We start from the raw sequence: 20,699 nt of genomic DNA, 5'->3' as shown, positions 1-20,699 counted from the left end.
TTGCTGGGATGACTCCTTTCCCCAGAGAGCTTAGGAAATGATTTGCAGTGCTGGACAGTGGGCATACCTTCCCCAGGGTGTGTGCCTTCACTTGCATATGCTTGTGATTTTCCTCTGAAGACAGGAATGTAGAACCTGGTGGCTTTTTCAATCTGGACAAACCTCTTAATCTTTTGCCTTGAAAGAAAGGGTTTTCAGAAGAGAAGAAAAATTCCTTCAGAGTCCTTCCTAAAAAAAAAATCACTCAGGAGCTGGATGATACAATGGCTGATCTGGGTATGGGGCAAAGCACAGGAGATTCTGTCTGACTTGGGACAATTCTAGTAGCAATAATTATTTCAAAAGCTTCACAGGACTAAGACCATAGTCCTATGGGGCTGAAATAGTAATTTAAAATCCACTGGTTTCCAAAGGAAACAGAAAATTGCTTATTCGGTTGTGAGAAAGATTCCTTGCTCTCTTACCTTACCAACAAATATTTTATATATATATTGAAATTTTTCTTTGTGTAATCAGACTCAATTATACAACAACAACAGACAGTATATTTGTAAATAGGCACATGTATGTAAAAAAGAATGTATTATGCTATATAATGATATGGGTAATATTTCTATGCCATTTTCTAATCATCAGAAATATCAGAGAAAAAAAAACCTCATTTTTCAAGAGCTGCCCAAAAGCCATGTTACTTATATCTGTTTACATTTTTTTGCATATCAAAACCACCTCCTCTGAAATATCATTCAACTTGATAAAGTTTGTGGTGTAGCATTTGTAAAAAAAAAAAGGAGGGCAAAAAGAAAATAAATGACAATAAATACTGCTAAGCACGTTGCTCAATGATGGCAATGTCAGTCACTGCAAAATTAGTTAAATTTGTGTGATGCTGCTTATTGCTGTAATTTAAAATTACACAGTGAGTTGGAAAAAAATAGTACTTAAAACTGCATTCTGTGAGTGATTAAACACCATTATTACATTTGAGCTGTGAAAAATCAAAATTGCTTTATGAAAACTGGTGCAATTGGACAATACAATGTCAAGATAGTAAATATTTCTATTCACCAATTATTCCATCTGTAACTGAATGTCTAATACACCATTGAGGAAATGCTGGAAACTTGGATCATTCATACTGTTTAATGTAGGATAAATTTTTAGTGCCTAAGAACTTTACTTGAACACTAGATGGCAGCAAATATTTAGAAATTACTCTGGGGTTTTTTTGACTGCATATTATTGAATTTGTGGGAAGAAGGAAAGCACAATATTAGATTTTTCAGTGCCATATCTGAAACCCAACTGTATTTCACAATTGCTTTTTTCCTTCAGTTTTTCTTTTAACTTATTAAAATAATTAATTAGAATAGAATAGAATAGAATAGAATAGCAATAGAATCAGACATTTGAACAAATGAGGCAAAGAAAAAGTGAAGCGTGTTTTGTTTTGATTTTTGTCAGACTTCATTGTTTTCAGTAACAAGAATATTATGTTTTCAGGATTATGAAAGTGGTTCTTGAAAATGAGACTAGTGGACTGTGTTTTTAAGCTCTTTCAAGTTCTGCATTGAAAGATATTTGAGTCATGCAAAGAAACCAAATGCTCCAAATAACCTGTGTACAAATCAAGTAATAGTAACCTGTGGATTCTATTCCATGTTATCCCTGTGGTAGTCTGTGAAGAACTGAATGCTTTTGTAGCTACCTCAGTGCATTAAGTAGCTATTGCCTTGAAAAGCAATACTGTGGGACTTCCCCCAATCTCCTTATGCTTTTGAACTACAAAATACCACATGAAAAGTGTGTTAAGCAAAGCCTAGGGTTACTCCATGCTATTAGACACTGATATTAACAAGGTTTTACTGGATTCGAGTTTACTCAAGGCAGATATCCCTTTCATTGTTATTTTTTACCAATTATGTTATTTGCAAAAGAATGTCAGTATTGTTATTAAGGTCTAGGTACTTCAGTCTGAACATGCATATGTACTCAGTTCTATAGGCTTTTTTAAATTATTATTTCTGCCAAGTCAGAAGATTTATATGAAATCCCAACACCAATAAAACAAAAATAGCTTTAAAAAATGCAGTAATGAATCACAAAACTCTAGTAAGAGGGACTTTTGCTTCTTTTAACAACCAGCAACAACCAAAAAAAGGTTTGTTCATGGGACATGCAGGAAATATTAAATTCTTCTGGTAAAATCAGATTAACTGGAATTAAGCAGTAAAATGTTTCTTGTGAGTGTAACCAGTACAAAATAGAGTTGAAGTTATCAAGTAAAAATATGTGTGTGGTCAACAATTTGGTGATAAAATATTGAATTTTCAGGAGAAAAAAAAAGTCACCCAGTACAAAAAATTGTTTGGTATAGCTGATTTAGCCTTGAAATATAAATAAACATGTATATAAATGTATGTATGTATGTATGTATATGTGTATATATATATGTGTATATATTTATATACATATATAATCTCTTCAATTTTGTCATATTTTGATATACCAAAAATCTAGCAGATACCCGTATGTTTGACTTGCAGCTACAAAAGGAGAAAACAATTTATAAAGACTGTGTATAAAAGGATTGCCAAGTATGAGGAAGAGAAAACCTGGAGATTCTTGGTGTCATTTTGCTTAGGACCCAATGGTGCTTTCACATTGGCATGATGAAATTAATCTTTTAAATGTAGATTCTTTTCTTTTCAAGTACTCGTCTTAAAATTACCTTGACCATATCCACCACAGAACAATTTTGGTTTGTTTGTCTTTTTATTTTTATAACAATCTTGCTCAATAATATCTTTTAGTTGTAAAAATTGTAAGTGATGTAGGAAGGATCATTTATGGTCACTGTATCTATAGTATTAGGTCAAAGCAACCCATGGTATTACATGTTCACAAGATAAGTTGCATAAATTGGTCAAGTTATTGTTTTAGGATTATTTCAAAACTGTATACGTTCGAAATATCCCAACACTTTCTTTAATCTTGTGCTAATACTCTGAATTCCATGTGTTTTCAGGCAAGTACTTATGTACAGCTGTAACATATATACTTAATTTTGTCTCTTCTCCTATTTCCAGATTGCTCTTGGCACAGTAACTAATGTGGAAGAAGCAGTAAAGTGGATAAGTTACACTTATCTTTATGTACGGATGAGAGCAAATCCATTAGTATATGGCATCAGTCACAAAGCTTATCAGGTATAAAATGCATTTTAAAAAAATCTGTAACCTGTTCTGAGTCTCTAATCCTTCCCTGATGTGAGGATAAATATTTGCTATTTCTACTTAACCTGACATCAGCAATTCTTTTAAAGTGCTTAGAAAAAGGAAGATATTTTCTGTAGCAGAGTGTTTTTAACACTGAATTATGAGGCCCCTTCTGTTCACATAAAAATACATTTTAACTGGTCAAGTTATGCTCCAAAGGACATCATTCATTCTTATCACACAATTACTGTAACTTAGGCTGTTTTCAGTGTTTCAGTTTTGTAGACTAGATAGAAATGATAAAAGAAAGCATTTTTGAGTTGCTTGATTCCCACTCACCCCATCAGCTTTTGTTTTAGAATGTTTCCTGGTATAATAATTTATAAACTAGAAAATAAAAATTTTAATTGGGTGATATTTTCTATCATATGATTTATTAATTATAAGATTTCTTTAATTAATTTGTTTGGAATTTTTTTGTAATATTTACAAGCATTCCATGCTGTGATATGAATCAGTGCACATTTACATAAGGCGTTTTTTTCAAGTTTTTTCCATTATCTATAATTTTTAGGAAGATTAATAGTTTCCAGATAATCTAAATATTATTACCTTTTTCTTTGTACAGCTGTTTATAAGCATTTAATGTTAGCATGATTAGACACAGTTAATTGAGCCTAATGCAGGGCAAACTCACAAGTGTGTGTAACTGCAGTTTATTTCACATCAAGGATCCGTTTTGTGACTTTGTAATTTATTTTGACATTGTGAGCAGCAGTTTGTTAGGTCATGGTGACATGCAGAGGTATATGCAAGCAGACAGTTGTTTGATATTTTTTGTCTCTGGTAGTGGAAACTGCAGTGGAAATAGGTGTGCTATTGCTTAAGGAAGCTTCTGCAGACACCTTTAGACCTCTGGTCATCTCAAATTTATTTTCTCTAAAAAGCCATGTAGTTCATTACCATATTTTAATATAACAGTATATAACACAGACCACAAAGTAATAGATAAATGAGAATCAAAAATTGATTTGCTAGTGAGAAGAATGTTGTTGTCCCACTAATATAAATTCTGGTTTTTGTTTCACTATTGAATTCTAGATTAAAAGAAATGTAACCATGGTGATAATAAGTGGTGAAAAAATCAGTAACAGAAATATCTTTTAAAAATTTTAAAAATAATGAACAGGAGTTTCTCTCTTTCCCCCTGCTCTAGTGTTTCTGTTCAGCTGCTGAAAAGTGAGGATTGTTCCACTAACCTTCTTTCTACTCCTTTGGATTTGATGTGCTAATATTAGACATTCATATTTTTGAGTTAAGGCAGTAACAAATGATATCACTGTGAAGTGTTACCCATTCATGTAGGAGCAAAACCAATGCAAATCCTCCTGTTTCCTAGATAAACCAGTTTTAAATGTCAAAGCTTACGTGTGGTAGAATATGGATGCTCTAATGCCAGATGCAGGTATAACCAAAGCTTTGGTCAGTTAGACCAGTCTCAGTATAGGTATCCAATTTTCATAATTGGTGTCTTAGTGTATTTTAGTAATTGCAGTATACCAATTTCTGTCTCTGTTTTCACTGACAGTCAGTGTTATCCATTCAGAATCCCTGTATCCCTTGTTCAGAATCCCTGTATCCCTAGGAAGTGTGGATCACACTTCCTAGCTGTTTGTGGAGACTGAGATCATGCAAACTCATTCCCCATTCCCTTTCCACCGGTGCTCACCACATCTAGTAATTGTACTGCAGGGCACCCACACAATAGGGTGCACATCTTTGGAACCCCACATGTTGTCTCCAGGATCTTTCTGGACTATACCCAGGAGCAGGCTACTGCAGGTCCACTGCTTTGATTTGTGATTTTTCAAGTTGTTTGCCAGAAATGCCAATCATGCCTCTTACTGATTCATGAAAATGGCCAAAATTAATGACAAGCAGCAAGAGAAAAAAAAAAGAGTGGAAGGAAAAAGTGGAGAAAATGCAAATGTTGTATTAGTGAAGCCAGTAGTATGAATTACAGGCATTTTCTCATACTTCTGGGGTTCCATTGAAAAGGTGCCTGGATTAAAAAACCTTCTTTGTCTATTTTCTCCTCTTTTTGGTTCCATTCTTTGGTGTTCCCACAGTTAAGCAGAGCTTTTTACCACCATAAAATTTATGTCTAGATATAAAAATTAGAGGAGCTTGTGCCCAATATTTCTCTCAATAAGTTAGAGGAAAACGGTGTGGATAATAATATACTTTATAATGGATAGTAATGTACTTTATCATGCATTCTTAAATTTCCATATGCATACTCCAGACCCACTCATTTTCTTACTGTGGACATGCCAAGGCTCATTTTAAAGAGAAGGGCTTCAAGCTGTTCTAGGCTGGATCCTTTATTCTGAGGATTTCTAATTATGCAAGTTCAACAAGAAGGATGCTAACCATGGATTCTCTAAACTCAAATATTGTTTCACAGTTTTTTCAAGTTGGTGACCTTTCCTTTAAAGTTAAAACTTTGTAAAAAATGTTAGTGTGCTGTTGCAGCCTCTGCTTTTATGGAAGGCAAAAGATTGGTGGGTACTTTGGACGGCCGAAGGAATAGGGAGTTAATTTGATTTTTTATTAATTTTTCCCCACAATAGTTTTAAGAAATATTGAACATCTGGCATCTGGATCACTTTTTTTTGACCAACTCTGCTCTGAAATCTGACCTCAATGCATGACTTACTATTGAGAAAAGAAGTCTAGACCTTTGCCATCTTAGCTTTTGACTTGAAACTAAGGCAAGCCATAACTAAGGAGAAACAGCTTCAGGGTAACTGGCAAACATGGAATATTAGGAACTAGTCTCCAGCTGTCTGTGGAGATGACTGTTTGTCTGCAGCTTCACTGACCTTGAGATGATGTACTTCTGCACAAAGGTGAAACTGAATCCTGGCCCAGGGAAAACCAGAGCAAACCAAGGCACAACAATTCTTAAAGCCTGCTCCTTTTTGCTGTCTTGGCCGTGTATCTCTGTTTCAGATTTACCCAGAGAGCTGGTATGACTTATTCTGTAGGAAATCTGAACTATACGCGAGCCCTGAAATAAGAATACTGCCTGTGGACTAGAACGGTGTTTCAGTCCTTAAAACTAATTATTGCTTGTATAATTAGAGCCATATCTCAGGTGCACATACTGCAGAAGGTTAACATAACTATGAATCCCTTTTCACTCATCCCTGTCAGTGTGGGTATCCCAGGTGCCTGATGTGGAAACACACAATTATACAGCAGTCCTACTCAGATGGGAGTTTTGCCCAGCCTTTTATGTACTAATGAGACAATGTGCATTATTAGTAGGACAAAATGTCCAAGTTCCTGAACTTTGATATGAATAGAAGTGATGCTGGGCACAGGAAGCTCCTTTGTGTGCTTTTAACATGAATGTTACTGTACGTCTGTAACTCACTAATTAGAATATCCCAATTAACCTACCAAAAGCTTTTGGGGATGTTAAAGGTTTTTTCCTAGGAAACATTTAAGCCATGCAATTTGAAGCTTAATCTATTATCTGTGCAATTAAAGCCAGCCTCATGTCAGCTACACAGGAAGGTATATCTTCAGCCATTTTCATCAACAGAAGGTGCCAAAAGATGACATGTTTTTTTGAAGTGATACAGTAATGATAATTTAATGAAGAATATGTTATCATTAAAACATCTTTCAAAATTTTCAAAGTAAATTTTTTTCATAATCATACTACTGTTTCATAAATAGTATTGGTCTCCATTGTAGTGATAGTCCCAAATAATTTTAAAAGAAATTTTATTCTGATTGTTTTGTCCTGTACATACAGGTTTTGGTCTGTAATGTCAATATAATTGTTATTAGTGAGATCACAAGAAAATTGGCATTATGTATTTGCAGTGCTTTAGGCAAGTGGTGCCACAGATTAACTGGTGATGTGGTTTATCCTATGTAGGTGCTATTCACCTAATCCTTAGATTAGCACTTTCATAACTTATTTCCAAAATGAACTATTCAGTCTTTGTTTCCTTTCATTACACCCTGGAGCCATTGGATCTCCTTGCTTAGCTCTGACTTCTCTCCATTTTGACTCTGTCCTATTGGAAAGAGATGTGCGGTACTGAAAGGAAATATTTTGTATGTGTGTGTGATCCCAGTTAATTTCTGTAGTAACAGACCTTACTTTTCCTTTCAGTCTGAGAGCACATTACTTTTGCTGCAGTGATGCCCTGAGAGCTTGTTTATCTGCAGTACAACATCAACCCTTGTCTTGCCATGTCCTTTCAGTTGAATAATTTTTTAAGGTTTTTTTGGCAGTGATTTTAATATTTATGATTATTTTGTGCATTCTAGTAATACTTTTGTTTATGTAAAATAACCTATTTTATTCATTTTATCAGATTTTTGACTTTGTGTGACTGGATTACCTCAAGAAAATGATATATTAAATACTTCTTTTATGCAAATAATTGTGTGTGTTTCATGTTTAGATGGATCCAGGTCTAGAAAAGCACAGAGAACAATTGGTTATTGAAGTTGGCAGAAAACTGGACAAAGCCCGCATGATTCGCTTTGAAGAACGGACTGGCTTTTTTTCTTCAACAGATTTAGGCAGAACTGCCAGCCACTACTATATTAAATACAATACTATAGAGGTAAAAGATGATGTCCTGTTTCTGGAGGGTTTTTTCCTTTTTTTTTTTTTTAAACATATGCCTAAAATAGTTGTAAGATATTACAGAATATGTAGCTGATTTGTTCACTGTATTTTCAAATCATATTTACTGAAATGGGGGGAGAGGAAGTAGGAAAAAGAAAGAAACTAAATATCAAGCAATACTGAAAATTTAGACTCAATGTGAGGTGAGATTTAAATTTTTGTAGTCTTTTTGACTTGTAGAAGAATTATAAGAAACATTTTGATATTCATGGTGTGTGCAACCATTAGTACTTGATAGCACATTGTACTGTAGTGTCTGATAACAGATGACCTTCTTTGGGAGAAAGTCCTATCATGTTGACAACCTTGAACAACTTCTGGTGCTGTAATCAGATTGTGTTGTAAACATGTTCAAAATTTTGTAGTATTGGAAACTTGATTTGATGTACACATTCATCTTAAAACATTTTCTTTCTTAGCGAATAAGTGTTTTTCTTGAATAAAAGCTAAAGACTCAGCATTAATAATTTTTAACTGTATACTGTCACTGTATATAATTAGTCTCACATATTTATTCAGTCAGATGTGTCCTAGACTTTTTTTCTTAAGTGGCCACATTGCCTGTCTCTTGATGTTGGAGTGGCCAAGGCACTGAGAGATTGTTTTTCTGAAACTGACAAAAAGTCACTATGGAATTTGTTCCTGTTTAAATTGCATCACCCTGGTCTTCCAGTAACTTGCATTTTAGACTTATATGCCTTTTAAACTCTTGGCTAAGGTTTCTTTGTTTCCTGCTATATGTGTATTTTTATTTCCAGTGACAAATCGATTCTTTTTATTTTTAATAGACTTTCAATGAATTGTTTGATGCTCATAAAACCGAAGGCGATATTCTTGCTATAGTATCAAAAGCTGAAGAGTTTGAACAGATAAAGGTAAAGTTAAAGAATTTCTTGAAGCTAGACACTTCTGTAGTACTTACTCAATAAATGCTGTCTACAAACACAAGTTTTGTTAAATGCTAAGCACCATTATAAAATGTTTTCTGAGTAAACATAATACGCTCTTGCTCAAATTTGTACGTAGTTCAGCTTGAACTGTAGTGCACATTTAATAGCTAGTTATGGATCTTTGAGTAATTCTTTAAAATGCTTTTAAGAACTTTTCAGCTCCTCAATTATTAACAGGTGAAGCTAAGTGTCCATTTGAATAGTGTGCCGAGGGATGAGGTAGTTTCTCTGTTTGAAGTTTAAGGCATTATTGGATGTCTCCCTGAACAGTTTGCTTTATCAGGAATGAGGCAGGACTCACGGAAGTGAATTCTGATATATTTTCTGCAGGGAACAACATTAGATTGGCAGAACGATAAATTCTCATAAATTCAAATCTGAAATCTAGAAAGTTGTCACAACAGATTTTACACGGGCTAGAAGATTACTGCTGTGTTGTACTCAGTTCAATTCCAGCCTCCCTTTCTGCCTCCCGTGTGGGCAGGACACAAGGCAGTACATTCCAAGCTGGCATGAGCTTGTTTGCCCATGCTTCCATCTCACAGAGGTACGAGCCAGACTCCACAGGGTTTGTTAGCTTGGGCTCATTGCCATTTTACCACAATTATACAACTTGCAGATCAGAGCTGGCTCTCATTCACCTGGCTCTGTGAGCTGACAGCGTGAATCCCTCACCATCTACATATTTACATATTTGCACACATTGTCTGGGTATTACCATCTCTTTATCTAACGGAGAAATTCTATTTTGCTGTAATCTCTTCTATTATAGAAGATAATAAGCAGTGAGGTTTCACAGTCATACATGGAACATTTTCCAAGCTAGAAGGGCTTTTTTATGACAGTGATAATGCTTGACTAGGTCTAAATTTAGCGTAATTTAATATTTAAAAGGAAAGCATATGGAAAATATCATGTGATATGTTTCTATATTTTTAATAAAGTTAGTAGTGATGCTTCTTGACTAAAGCACAGTTTTTCTAGTTTACTTTCTCAGATTTGTATGGTATGGCATCAGTGCACTGTCAGTTCCAGATTTTTTGTGATTCATTTGCTGTGCAGCTCTGAATGTTAAAATGAATAACTGGTTTTCACAATAATAGCTCAGGATTTGCCCCTCTGTGTGATAGAAATTGTGACTTTTGATAAATTAATCACATTTCCATAATGCCTTTAAAAATTCTGAATTTGAGATATGTAACTCACCAGTAGCTGAAATACAGATCTGGATAAGACCTGTACTTGTGCTGTGCAAGAGCAGAAAAAATTATCAAAAATGCTGTTGTAAGCAGAGCGTTGTATTCCCCTGAAAGTGGAGTCATTTATGATGGTTCTGTACTTCATGTCTTTCTTTCCTGTGGGACTAGTCACTAGAAAGTTGGGGATTTTAACCCAATTGTCTTAGGGTCTTTTGTATGTCAGGTAGTCAGGTCCAAATGAAAATTACTTTCAGATGGTTCCCTGCAGGGACCAAACATTTACCCTCTTCAAATAAGTTTTACACTAACAGACTATCAGTAAGTCAAAGAATATGTAGATTTATGCTAGTTTTGCCATGTAAGGGTCATCAGTTAGAATGTGAAATGTTATGCATTATTCAAACCATAGATATTAATATTTCTTTACTCATATTAAGACTTAATCTTATTAACAGTGGAAATTTTAATATGATGAATCATAGTACTTCACAGTTTTGAGTTTAAAAATGTATTATATCACATGCAAACTGTGTAACTATAATGAGTACATTTAATGTTAATTCAAGATTGCCCTAATCCAGATGGACAGAAGTTTTACTCTGGTCAAATAAAAAATAAAATCTCATCAGATGAAGGATGACAAGGTCACAAGATTCAATTTTTGTGGCATATCAAATTTTTGTATGTCAATGACAACCTTAATAGATGGTGATGAATAACAAAATATAATTGTGTCCCTATTAAGATAGTTTCAATTATGGTCTATTAGCTACATTGTGGAAGATGTGGGTTTACTGCTTTTTTTCTTCTTTTTTTTCTCCTTAAAACTAGAGACTCCATTTAAAAGTAATATAACTATGTTATAAGGAAAATTTGATTTCAGTGTAAAAATTTTCATCGAATTGCTTCAGCCTCTTCATAATGTATAATTGTGTTGTAGGTAAGAGAAGAAGAAATAGAAGAGCTAGATACCTTACTAAATGATTTCTGTGAACTTCCTGCTCCAGGAGGTGTGGAAAACAATTATGGAAAAATTAATATCCTCCTTCAAACATACATTAGCAGAGGGGAGATGGACAGCTTCTCCCTTATTTCGGATTCTGCATATGTTGCACAGGTAAAAATAGTATTTGTTTGTTGTTATTCTACGTATTTGTTGCTGACTTCTGCTGTTTTAATTCTCCCAAATATTTACTATTATACAAGTAGGGCCCGATCTGCATCTTTTTTGTACATTTTTGTGCAAGTTTCTTTGAAAATCAGAGCCTTGTCTTTGTGCATGCATGTAAGCTATAACACTCGAGTAGAAAAGTTTTGCAAAAGGCTACCTTGGGAGACTATGGCAGCTTTTGTTAATTATGAATGCCCTTTTTTTTTTTTGTAGTACCCATGTAATCTTATTCTATTTAGTTCCTCTAACTGTGATTGCACAGAAATTACATTCTCTAAATTTCAGTGTTTCCTTCAAAATGGGAAAAACTGTTGTAATCTATTTTTATGCTTTGTGTGTTTTTATACTTCATTCTGCAAAACATATTTTGTGTTTGATTCACATACCTTGGTTTTCTCACGAAAGATGTGCTATTGTAATTCTGTTGCTGGATGTAAACTAGCAAAAAAATGTGCAGATTGACATAGCAGTCTATGTATTTGTTTGTTGGCTTCATTTGACACCTAAAGGGTTGATTGTAACACAGCATGTTTGGTTACCACACATAGGCAGGTACAGAGAGGGACATGACACAGAGATCTATTTAGCCAGCTGTGAACCCAAAAACTGGTCCCTTTTAGCCCATCTCACTCTCACTCTTCTTTTCTATATTTAATAGTCAGCAGAGATGTTGCATGGAATTATTTTTGTCTCATCCTTACAAAACTGCTTTGGAACGAGTTAATCTAAAAGTTGTATTTAGTTGGTGCTAAAGATGAGATTTAAATATTCAAAATTATACATAGTCTTTAGCAACATTTTCATAGTAGCAAAACCTTTTTCAGAAATGTTTGTGTTTTGTAGCATGTATGAGTATAAACGAGAAAATGCTGAACTGATTGTACACATCATAAAAATTGTGCACTTGCACAGCAAAATCATTTTCAGTGGGATCCTTTTAATCTTTGCTTTCAAGGCCATTGTTTTTATTTGTCTGTCTCATTTATAGCATGTTTAGTGAGGCAACATGGTCTTCTTCTTAGATCTTCATAAACTGTCCTTGTGGAACCAGTGCTACAAAGTGTGGTTGTTTTTTTTTTAATTTGGATAGTGAGTATTAAGAAAATTTTTCATCCTTTCTAAGAGGAATGTGCTTCCTTAGTAACATATGCTTCCTATCACAACCAAATAATTTTCTATTTTTTATTCCTGTTGGCATAGCAGAGCCAGTAGGGAATGATTATATTCTATTCAATGAATCAAGAACATAATTCCTAATCCAGACATAGTACTGGTAGGGAAAAAAAAAAAAAAAAAAAAAGATAGCTTCATAATACAGCTTGAAAAGTTTATGAAAGGAATATCATAACTTAGGTTTTCAGGATAAGACTGACCTCATTCAAACTTATGTTATTAATTATTTTTCCAAGTCCAAAGCATATTTGTACAGTTTGGTTATACACTATTCTCAGAATATAGTAAATGTTTTCAAACATTCACTACTGTTAAGCTTCTGTGCAAATGTTGTGAAATTCAGTGTGAGATGGGATGCTATTATAGAAGCATAAACTAGAAAATAACAAAACTTGAATTTCAATATAAAGTGAATTTGCAGGTGTCTGTTATGGGGGGGGGACATTAAATGAATTTGCCTCAGAAGTGATTGATACACAATAAATTTAGAACTCCATAATGTTAGCATAACTGTGATCAAAGTTCTATGGCAGACCTGACACTACAATTTTAATTGGTTGCACATGTTTCTTTTCATAATTTCAGAATGCAGCCATGAGGTAGTTTTGCCACTAGACAGTGATGGAAAAAATACTTTTCAAAAATGTTTGAAATCAGTTCGAAAAGAAAAATCTATTGTTATGGTTTGTCAAAGATGAGTCTATGGGATCCTTTTCATTTTACAAAGAATATTGAGAGAATTACAACAGTTCTGCCTTTTTTTTCCCCCCCTTTTCGCTTTCCAGAATGCAGCTCGCATTGTTCGAGCTCTTTTTGAGATTGCCCTGAGGAAACGCTGGCCTGCCATGACTTATCGGCTACTGAACCTCAGCAAAGTCATTGACAAGCGGCTCTGGGGCTGGGTGAGCCCTCTGAGGCAGTTCTCAGTGCTACCACCATCCGTCCTCTCCAAGCTGGAAGAGAAGAATCTCACCATAGACAAGATGAAGGACATGAGAAAAGATGAAATAGGTGAGAAACCAGCAAGGCTGATCTGCTTAAACTATAGAAAACAATGGGCAAGTAAGAACTAAATCTGAGCCGTGCATCAATATGCCCTCTCTGGTCTGGAAGCCACGTAGCCACATACCACACATTAATATGGTTTGTCCAAGAAGGTTTTTTCCAGTCTCCACAGCTTGTAAAATGGCACAGCTCTGAGGATAAGGCCAGCCCATGTCCTGGTGGTCACAGAACACAGATAGAAAGGTGATGTCTATTGAGAAGTATTTAGGTAGATATGTGTAGATATACATATTTATGTTGACCTGTGTGCTTCCCTTTCTGCCCACCTTACCTAACAAACTACTATAAAAGGCTTCTGTTTACTCTTGCCAGTTGGCACAATGTGGCCTTATTTCTTTAACTATTAATATGGAAAAGAGTAAAACCATATTATTACATCCAGGTATGCTATCAGTAAATGGCCTTCTTCTGAAAGACTGCATTAATTTTCATTGAACATGGAGAATTCATTGTCACTGGTGTCACTGCAACAAAACCTTAATGGAATTTTTTAAAGGATTTGACAGTCCAATAATGAGAAAATCCACAAGCCTACTGATAGACATAATGACAATTTCCAGTAAGTCTGTATAAACTGTTGTGCATAAACTGCCCACCAGCTGGTTGAAGTAAAAAAAAATCACTTGTAATGCATTTCTTTTTCCTTAGTGTATTTTTTTTTATTTGGACTTTGTTTACACCTGCTATTACCAACCTGTTGATAAACAAACTGCCATTTTTTGAAAAATCTAATTTTAGAATAAAAATAACATTCATACTCACTGCTTAGAGGCTATCACATCTAACTTAATATTTCTTTCATCTTTCATTTGCAGTAGTACTACATTGCTAGCTTGGAAAAATTCGTTATGTGCCTAATCTAGGCTGAAAAAAGTTAAATAAATATGTAAAAGTTTGCAGAATTAGATGCTATATTTTCATTTAATAAGTTAAACCAAAAGACTACAACAAAATTCCAGATGCTTACTTTACCTGCATTTTAATATAGTAATGTTAAATGTATTAAAACCATTGCATTTTATTTGAAATGCTAGCATTATAGTTTTTTATTCAGAAGTGTTATAGCACTTTTTAATTCACTGTTAATTTTTTGTGTATTTTTGATGCCTTTTAGTACTTAGTGTTCTTTTCCATTAATTGTATTAGCGAGGTTTTTATTTTGTGGTTGTTGTTTGGTTTTGTGGAGCTGTTTTTAGTTCGGGGCTTTTTTTGTTTGTTTTTGTTTTGTTTGGGTTTGGGTTTTTTAATTGTTCTTTCTTCCCATACCCTCACTTGAGAAGCAGGAAATTTTGTGTAAAACTACAAAGCCAATTTTGCTTCCTTCAATGCATTGGAACCAGTATTGACAAGATGGAAATGTATCTATATATACCTGCAATTTGTCAGGTTCTGGTTTATATTAACTTAGTTTGAAAGTAGATGAGACATGGGATTTGACTGTAAAAATAGGGCACTGCTGACCATACATAATGATATTTCATGTTCTTCAGCCTTACAAATATCAAAGAAAGTTGATGTGTGTATCTCTGTGAAGTAGTTGCTTGGCACACTTCCTCCTGTCTGGCCTCTCTTTCTGAGGCGTGCGAAGGAACTCACTGTATTTTTATTTCAAATTCTAAGCCGTGTTGAAATGAGGGAAGGCACAACTTCCAGGTACTGCCTTGTTTTCTTACCCCACAGGGCTAGTTTCAGTCTTAGTGTTTCTTGCTTTTTAAATGTTCTGGAGACCTTGGAGATAGAGTAACAAAGGCAGGAGCTAACTCAGCCCTTGGCTTAGGGGGAGATGAAAGCATTCGATGGGTGGAGAGCACGTTGTGTGCACAGATCCTGGATTCCAGGGTACCATGAATGGATCAACACCAAACTATGAGCTATTGCAATGTAACCATGGAGTTTCCAGATAGCCAGGAAATCCCTGTGTTAGCTGAGATAAACAGTTCCTTTTTTTTTTTTCAGAATGCAGATGACAAACACTTTAGAATAAGCAAAAATTTTTTTAGACATGCCTATTTTCTTTGTCAGCTTTTGTTCAGAGGGTTTTAGCATTTTTTAAATGCCATTGATGGTTTCTCATAATGTAACCATTAAAAAGAAAAAAGAGAGAGCTTAGGGAGATGAGAGTTTTATCACGTTTTGTAGAAGTTGGGAGAGGAGCCTTATTTTCCCCTAGCACATAACTGTAAAAGGACCTCAGTGCTGTCCTGTACTAACACATTTCACCTCACACATGTAGATAAAGTGATTTTTGCCATAAAAAGTATACTTCCCTACATGGGTTTTTTGAGTCATATCTTTGAATATTTGTCATCTGCCTTTATTTACCATGATTTCTGAAGTTTTACCTCTAATTGCAAAAGGTAGTCCCTGTGCAAGTATGCTGAAATGCTGCATGTATCATCCAAGTGTGCCAACATAAGGGCTTTGGTTTTTAATAACCCACTTGTTGGAGATGCAATTGTTTTACCAACTACAAATTAAACTGATTAAATAGGTATTAAAACTTTGGGTTAGGGGTTTGATTCTTAAGCAAGGTCACCATTCATTACTTCAGAGTATAAACACTCACGTGAGACAAATCTATCTGCCAATTTATTAAATAAGAAAAACTGAAAAGGGAAAGTCAGTATTAATTTAAAAATACCAGTTTCAAGATGCTATGCTCATAGATGTCTTGTAATTGCAAGGAAAGGTTTGTATCACCTTGTCATTTTGCACATAATGTAAATAATAGGACTTCTCCTTTTTTGAATTTTTTTTGTTTTTTTTTAAATGGGTAAGTATGCACAGAACCACATACCAATACCAGAAAATATCAGTAGCAATTGTTTTATATCCAAAATGAAGAGCAAGGGAAGAGAGATTTGAGCTGTAAAATACAAGTAGGACATTTTTCTAAATAAATAGAATCACTTTATTGCCCTAGTTACCATGATTACAATAGAAAATAAAAAATATTGCAACATTTAATTTTTCCTTTCTCTCATTTACACATTGGTATATTCTCACAGATCAGAGCTGCTGTGAGATGTTTACTTATGTGCATTTTCAACCTATTAAGTACCTTTTTTCAGTTTTATGAAAAGCATTCTGTCTGCTTTGAATCACTGCACAGAAATTGTAGAAGTTAAATTAAGTAAAAAATTTGTATTTGTGCTCTGAAAAAGAATTATATGGCTTGATAAGAGCCTGGTCTAAAAATAAGTGAAGGAGAGAGAACTAGCTTGACATAATATTTTCAGTGTGAATTCTTAATAGTTATTTTAACCCCTTAGTTATAGCCAACTAGGGGGTTAATACTGATTTTTCAAGGCTCTAATTCAAGTTAAGTATTACAAAATATTCAGACATGCTGGGTCAAGAGAGTCAGACATTTACGCACCCAGGAGCAAAACAAGCAAGCAATAACACTGCTCTCTAAAAGCCTATTTGAAAGTCAGAGTTGTATGCCTTTTCCTGGAAATGCAAATTTGTTACACCTGATGTTTTCTTGGCAGGTCATATGCTGCATCATGTGAAAATTGGGTTAAAAGTAAAACAGTGTGTCCATCAAATACCCTCCATCATCATGGAAGCGACGATCCAGCCAATCACCCGCACCGTGCTCCGAGTCCGGCTGAGCATCGCTCCCGACTTCACCTGGAATGACCAGGTAAAAACAGAGGGAGCAGGAGGCAAGAAGGGAAGCATTAGTTTAGTTTCAGTAAAGGAGATGATCACTGCTTGTCCATAGCTTTTGGGATTTTTTAAAAAGCATTTATTTTTGCTAAAAAGCAAATTTGATAATAGGAATGGGATGATTTTTATGACTTTTGTTGGAGAAAGCAGGCAAGGATCATCTTTTCATTTCTGTTAAGCCATGTAAGATTGGGCTGTTTATAACACATTGAGACAAGTGCTTAATACTGAATATTTACAGTAGTCACACACAGATTAGAATTATGTGCCCAGAAAGAAGAAGCAGGAGAAAGGGAGACATGAGTGGCTCTCTGAACTAAGAATGAATGTCAAACACAGAAAAGCTTTGAAATGCAGTTCATGTATGCCAGGTTCCTGTTCTTCCTGGCTTCACAAATATACATTCACAATATCAGTGCCTTTTTCTGCTGGGACTTGTCTGAACAAAAAAAAAAACCCTGAGATATGTTTGGAATTATGTTCATCTGTATTTTATAGTGCAGATTTATATGAAAGGAGTTGTACCAGTTTCACATTTAGCCATACACACATCCTTTGATCCAGAATCTGTTCATTAGAAATACATTTAAGATAAATCCAAATGAAACATAAATGTCCACATGGGGGCATTGTATTGTTGCTGTTACTTCTGAAACTCTCTACAGGAAAAAAAGATACCTCCATAGGCAAACATAATTTTCTTCTTTTAGACTTATGAAATTTATGCTTAAGATAAATTATTTTGAAATGTGGATATTAAGTATCTGTTCTTTTAATAAAAACTAATTTTAAAATCCCTTAGATTACAATTTTTACGTTAATCATAATTAAATGAGAGGTTTATTCCACAAATATTTAAATTACTTTAGAATTTATTTTCCCTGATGAAAGGCTTTTTAATTTCTTGTAGAAGTTTCATCGAGTTGCCTTATAAATGGGATATTAGCAATCAAAATACAGAGTTTGAGCAATCAAAATATAGAAAGTTTGATTTTGCTTGCCACCTAGATTTATTGAATAAATATTTGAATGAATTCCTAACATGAATTATAAAATGAATTTTTTTTACCTTATTTATGGGCAATACTTCAGAAGGAAAAGAAAGCATTACATTTTAGGATTGAATTAAGTTTTTATTGTTCAGTTCATCCACTTTACCTGTAGTCTGCTAAAGACAAAAAAATTACTGTTCTTCATATTAAACTTTATCTGAATACAAAGTAATTTCTCAATCCATTGTTAGGTTTTTCTAGAAAACCTAGGTTCTATATCTTTACAGGTTAGGGATCCACACAAAATTACACTGTTGTTTTAATTCTGAACTTCTAAATTTAGAGCAAAAGTTTGTCACAAATCTATTTTCTGCCATGACCCCTTTACACAGTTTTTCTGATGATTGCTTTAGAAATATTATGATTGTTGGATCATTTAAGCTTATGGAGATGTTTTTATGTGAATTTGTTTATGGGTAATCATAAAAACTTGGAGAAGTGGTTTTTTTCTTTTTTTTTTTATTTCTGTAATGTGGTGTTGATTTTCTTGTTTCTTCAGTAAATGAAGCTTTTATCACAGTAAATAACTAAAGCTGTTAAATTTTAATAGTTTCTGAAAATGAATAGCTGTCTCAAATTCAAGCATAGACACTCTGAAACTTCTTCTCTATCATTACATTATTTTAACAAGCTTCTCAGAAGATAGCTATAGAAACTTACCAGTATACCTGTATTTGGTGCAAAAGTGAGTTGCTAAAAAATCCTATCCAAAGAATTGCAGTAATCAAATAAAACCAGTTATGAAAACTTTAAATACCATGCTTAGTTGAAATACCCTGCTTAGCTAACATTTCATGGTTTTAAGATTGTTCCTTTACCTGGATAATTAATTCTATAATGATCTCATCAAGAACTTTGTGCTTGACATTACAAGAGAAAGAGATGTTTTGTGAGATATGACATCAGCTTGATCTTTAGTTTTCAGTACAGGGATCCCTTAAGTTCAGTAAAAGCATATGAGCCAAATCTCAGATTTTTATTCTATTGTTAGAAGCAAAGGACTATAAACATACCCAGACAGAGCAATTAAGCCTTAATGCATCCAGGAGGAGTCCAGCAGAAATGCAGAATAATGCAAATAATACGAATTAGCTGAGTCAAACATCAGACATGTAGTTTTAGGGTGATAGTTGCCCAAAATACAGGCACAGGTATGTGCCAGTTTTAAGAGCTCCCCAATCCTTGAGAATCATTACTGGAGATGTTGTTTCCTGTTCCCAGATTGTCCTGCTTACCCCATGCAGTTTTTTCATGGGACTTTCCAAAATTAGGTTGCTATTACAGTTAATAATAAAATTTCTGAGCTTTGGACTTAATTGCCTTCCTTAGTTCTTCTTATTTCTCTTCTTATTTCTCCTAAACCCATATGAAATAATAGTCTCACTGTCACTTTTCAAGATGTCACCTGTGTGTCATTTCAGTTTCACTGCTTCAGTTCCTAATGAGGCTGCAAGTGAAATTCAAATGTAATAAAAATGAATGACTGTCCATCTATTTGTCTATTGCACAACTGTAGTAAAAAAGAAAGAAAAGCACCTTAATTTTATTCTTTGTGCATATTTTTGTCTTCACAAACTAGTACAGACTGTTTTCTGACACAGACACAGTAATGAATTATGCTGAAAATAATGTGTACTGTGTGAATCAATACCAGATTCCTGGAGCATTACAATTGCCATTAGAAGCAACTATGCACTTTGACTTTTTTTCTATTAAGTTTAGGAAAAATTCCAACTTTTTTTTCATCTCCTGGTTTTGCAACTTATCACAGACCTCATCAGAAACATCAGAAATCTGCATTCATTTACTACTATGTCTTCCGTACTCCTTTACCATGCATTTTTCTTATTTTTTGAAATATTTATGTAAAATACCTGTACATTGGCAAAGGGTATTTATTCTGACAAAAAAAAAAAAAAATCTTAATTTAGCATCAGCATTGCTGGCATTGCAAAGTAAGGTACACAACAAAGCAAACAAAAGTCTACGTTTAAAAAGACGTTGCCAGGTGGCAGGGAAATCATCAAGTGATAGCTCTATTTATGTTCTTCTCACTTCACCTGTAACAATGGCTACATTACAGCCTTCTGAATGCACTTGCTGTATCTTTCTAGAGGAGAGGGATGAGAGAAAGTAGAGCAATATCACAATTCCATGTCCAGTTTTTTCCTGAGAGAATGTTTGTGACTGAAAAATGAGCAGACAGCTGCAAACAACAATCTTCTATACAGATCCTAAAGGCAAAAGTACAGGCAGGAATAAAGAGACCATGTTCTTTCCTAGGAGCATAGAGGGAACTCTTGGGATTTAGTGAATTCATAAACACCTGAGGCACTACCTTCAGTTGCATTTGTATCATGTCCATTTTTATTATATGTACCTTAAGCAAACTCTAATTGAAGCATAATCTTTAGGCAGACTCATCTGATTAAAATGTTATTTTTCTGTTACCTCTGATTTCTGTATTTTTCTGTAC

At 34.2% G+C, this 20,699-nt stretch overlaps 1 protein-coding gene across 1 annotated transcript in view; it reads left to right on the top strand.

Annotated features, from left to right (window-relative positions):
* ASCC3 (activating signal cointegrator 1 complex subunit 3) overlaps positions 1-20,699 on the top strand; it is a 250,900-nt gene that overhangs the window by 155,356 nt on the left and 74,845 nt on the right. The window contains exons 17-22 of the mRNA XM_071446475.1: positions 3,090-3,209; positions 7,709-7,873; positions 8,727-8,813; positions 11,028-11,204; positions 13,217-13,442; positions 16,991-17,145. Of these exons, the coding sequence (XP_071302576.1) occupies positions 3,090-3,209; positions 7,709-7,873; positions 8,727-8,813; positions 11,028-11,204; positions 13,217-13,442; positions 16,991-17,145 (930 nt within the window). The remainder of the gene's footprint in view (positions 1-3,089; positions 3,210-7,708; positions 7,874-8,726; positions 8,814-11,027; positions 11,205-13,216; positions 13,443-16,990; positions 17,146-20,699) is intronic.

Source organism: Agelaius tricolor, unplaced genomic scaffold (assembly GCF_023055355.1).
Source record: "Agelaius tricolor isolate 1412-34295 unplaced genomic scaffold, bAgeTri1.0.p SCAF_1, whole genome shotgun sequence".
Lineage (NCBI taxonomy): Eukaryota > Metazoa > Chordata > Aves > Passeriformes > Icteridae > Agelaius > Agelaius tricolor.
Note: the sequence above shows the minus strand (reverse complement) of the source record. Positions and strands in the feature narration are given on the sequence as shown.